The 3687-nt window shown below is 54.0% G+C and overlaps 1 protein-coding gene across 1 annotated transcript in view; it reads left to right on the forward strand.

Moving 5' to 3' along the window:
• Positions 1-3261: 3261 nt before the first annotated feature.
• The window catches only part of CBX1 (chromobox 1), a 4688-nt gene continuing 4262 nt past the window's right edge, over positions 3262-3687 (forward strand). The window contains exon 1 of the mRNA XM_027668960.1: positions 3262-3455. Coding sequence (XP_027524761.1) covers positions 3316-3455 — 140 coding nt within the window. The 5' untranslated portion in view covers positions 3262-3315. The remainder of the gene's footprint in view (positions 3456-3687) is intronic.

Raw genomic sequence — 3687 nt, forward strand, 5'->3', positions numbered from 1 at the left:
CCTCTCCGTGCTTGGGATCCTGGTATTGGAAAGGATGAGAAACAGGGAAAAGCCAAAAGAACCCGGGAATGGGCTGGGAGGACCAGGAATGCCCCCGGGTGCAGCCCCTGAATCCCTTGGGATGAGGCTGGGATGGGCTGTGCAAGGCCTGGGGTTGTTTGTGGGAAGCTGGGAACGTTCCAGGGATCCCTGCAGGACTCAGGGCAGTGTTTTGGGAGAACACACCTGGAATTCCTGCTGGGATTCCATGATTTCTCTGCTCTGGAGCAGTTCAGGAGTTGTCCCTGCTGTCACACAACAGAACTGCAGGATTTCTTCCCTCCCTTTCTCCCTTTCCAGCAGGGAATTAGGGAATTCCCATCCCTCCCATTGCAGCTCTTAAATCCAGAGGTCCCTTCCCTCGTGGATTGGGAATTTAACTGGGAATGATGTGGCTGAGCCTGGAGGTTGTGGCTTTCCCTTTGCTCCCAGCCTGGAGCCTCTCCCCCCGAATTCCCAGGAATGTTTCCTGCCTGTTTGCAGAGTGGAAGCCTCAGCATTCCCACTTCCAAAGGCAGGTTCCTGCTGCCTTTTCCCTGGGATGTGTGGGATAAACTTGGCGTGCTCAGGACTCTTTAGAGGGATGAGTGATCCCAGCCAAGCTGGAGGGAGGCAGGAGGAGGAAATGTTGGAAGTTTAGAACTCCTTAAAGCTCAGCTGAACCGTTAATCCTTCGGGATGCAGCCAATGGATCTGGATTAAACCTCTGGCTCTTCCTCCTGCTCCCAAAATCCGCTTTTTTTCTCCTGGGTCTCCTCATTCCCAGCCTTTTCCCTGAATTTTAATTCTTTTCCAGTGGTTTAGGTGTTCCCTGGATCCTTTTCCTCCCAGCTGGAGTTATTTTTTTCCCTCTCTTCCACTTTCCTTTTCACAAAAGATTCCAACTTTACCTCCATCCTTAGGGATAGAGCAGCAAAGGAAAACGGAAAGATTTGGCCTTGACTCGTCCCAAATTCGTCCTGAAATCGTATTTTTGGGGTTTTTTTTCATTTGTGAAGTGTAAAAAAATTGAGCCTGAATTTTAGGGAACATCCCACTGATCTCTCAGGCAGGAGAGCCCCAAATTCTATGGAATCATGGAATGCTTTGTGTCGGAAGGGACCTTAAATCTCATCCACTTCCAACCCCTGCCGTGGGCAGGGACACCTTCCCTTAGCCCAGGTTTGCTCCAAAACTTCCTTGGAAAACTTCCAGGGATGGGGCAGCCACGGGGCTGTTCGGATAAAGGGAATAGGAACATCTGTGCTTCCCAAAAATGCCCCCAGATGAAGCAGCTCCGTTTTCCATCCCAGTGGGAGCGAGAGGTGTGTTTGGAATCCCTGGAGAGGAGGGAGGGATTCCCCCTGTGCTGCCTTCCCAAATATCCAGGGAGGGATCAGGCATTGTTTCAACACCCAGAATTGCAGGGTTTGGGTGTTGGTGGCCGAGGATTCCATGGGATTATTCCCGGTGTGGAGCAGCTTGGATGCTCCGGGGATAAATCCAGGGAGGCTTTGGAGCTCCTCTCTCCCTTTTTCCTGCAGTGCAGGGAGAGGCCTGTGCAGGAGCTCTGCTCCCTGCTGGCTCTGGGAATGTGGCCTCATCCTCCTGGATCTGCAGCCAGGATTGGATTGGATGCCCAGGGAGCTGGAAGGGACAAACCCCAAATATCCGGGAGGTTTGGGGAGGTTCCCGCAGCCCTTTTTGGGGAAGCTCCTTCCCAAAGTGCTCCCAACCTCGGATTTGCATCTTCCCTGCCCAGCTGCTCCAGAAAATGATGGATCCGGGGTGTTGCTCCTTCTCTGTTTCCCTGGAATTTCAGCAGCTCCTCCCCGAGCTCCCCTTGGCTCTCCCATTAGTCTTGGATCCAGCTGCTGCCTCTGGAATCCTCCCTGGATCCAACTGAGCCCCCTCAGGTGCCTGAGCAGCAACTCCATCTCCAGGCAGTGCCCACAGAGCTTTCCCTGGAGCCCTTCTGGCTGCAGCTGAGGAGAATTCCTTTGCTGAGAGCAGCAATCCCGGGATCTCGCCCCTCCGGGCGCTCCCGGAGTTTTTCTTCGGAGCCTTGTTGGGAATCACCTTGGAATCTCCTCTTCCCTGGCGTGCTGGGCTCTGAGCCCCTTCTCCAGCAGCTTCTCCAGCAGCCATGTGGTGCCAGAGGAGGAGGATGGAGGGGAGAGGAAGGAACTGGCTGAGGAATTCCAGAGTGAAACACAGGAATTCCAGAGTGAAACATGATCCTGGGGCTTCCTGCTGCTCCTGGGCTGGGATTAGATGCCGGAGGCTTTTCCATTGTTGTGCTGCACACCCGGCTGTGGCTGTGCCAGCCCTGCCTCCTCCTCCTCCTCCTCCTCCTCTTCCCAGGCTCCAGACCTCCAGGAGCCTCGCTGCTCCAGGTTTGCTTCCCTCTGGAATGGGATTGGAGGTGCTGGTGGGAGTATTTCCACCTGGGAATTGAAGGAAAAGCCTCTCAGGCTCTGGCTCAGTTTTGGTGGGATCGTTCCAGGTGGTTGGGGTTGGTTTTTTGTTTTCCTTCATTGAATAAAGCGAAAAAAAATCTTCATCCTGGGGGACTGGATGGAATCCTGGAGTCATGGAATCTTGGGATCATGGAATGGTTTGGGTTGGAAAGGACCTTAAAGCCCATCCAGGGCCACCTGGACCCGCTTCCCTGTGGGTGGCATCCGGCTCTGAATCCAGAGTTCTCCCTTCCCAGCCAGCCCTGGATGGATATCCAGGGATTTTTGGATTGAACAGTTCTGAAAGATAAGGAGGGGAAATAAACCCCCCCGTGCTGTGGGGTGATGAGTTGGATAAATATCCCAGAGTGCCCATCCACGGATCCAGGAAAGGAAGGAGCGTGGGGAGGTTGGGATCAGGGGCTGGGACTTGGATTTGACCTGGATTAAGGATTTATTAATTTCCAGTTAATATAAAACCCACTCAGTTCAACCCTTTAGGCTGTGTGGGGTGAGGGAAGGGAAGGGAGCAGGTTAAGGAGGAGCAAGGTGTGGAACAGATCCCATGGGAAAAGCGTTCATGGAATTGCTGGAACGAGGAGCTGGAGAGGCAAAAAAACCCCAAAGCTTTGCGTCAAAATCCCGGGATTTTGATTCCTGTTGGCCTGGCAGCACCATCCTGACCCATCCCTCTGTGTTCTCCCTGCCTGTTCTCTCCCAGGCAGCGTTCCCTGCCCCTGTGCATCCCGGAGAATTCCCGGGTGGCACAGGCAGGGCTGACCTTGGCTCCCTCCCCTCGCAGCAGCGTCGCCCGAAAGCTGAAAAGCTGGCCAGCACAATGGGAAAAAAACAGAACAAGAAGAAAGTGGAAGAGGTCCTAGAGGAAGAAGAGGAGGAATATGTGGTGGAGAAGGTCCTGGATCGGCGGGTGGTGAAGGGAAAGGTGGAATATCTGCTCAAGTGGAAAGGATTCTCCGAGTAAGTGGCTCCAGCCGGCTGCTCTGGGGGCCAGGGGTGTGCCAGCATCTCCTGTGCCTTTGGATCCCAAAGATTCCAGGCAGGATCAGTGTCCCTGGGGCTCTCCTGGGGTGGAGAATGGAGCAAACAGGGAAAACAGGGAAAATCCCGGTGTGCCAAACACCCTAAATTCCAGGAGGGAAGGGTGGGAAAATCCCAGTGTGCCAAACAACCCAAATTCCAGGAGGATGGG

Source organism: Corapipo altera, unplaced genomic scaffold (assembly GCF_003945725.1).
Source record: "Corapipo altera isolate COAL_440 unplaced genomic scaffold, ASM394572v1 134, whole genome shotgun sequence".
Lineage (NCBI taxonomy): Eukaryota > Metazoa > Chordata > Aves > Passeriformes > Pipridae > Corapipo > Corapipo altera.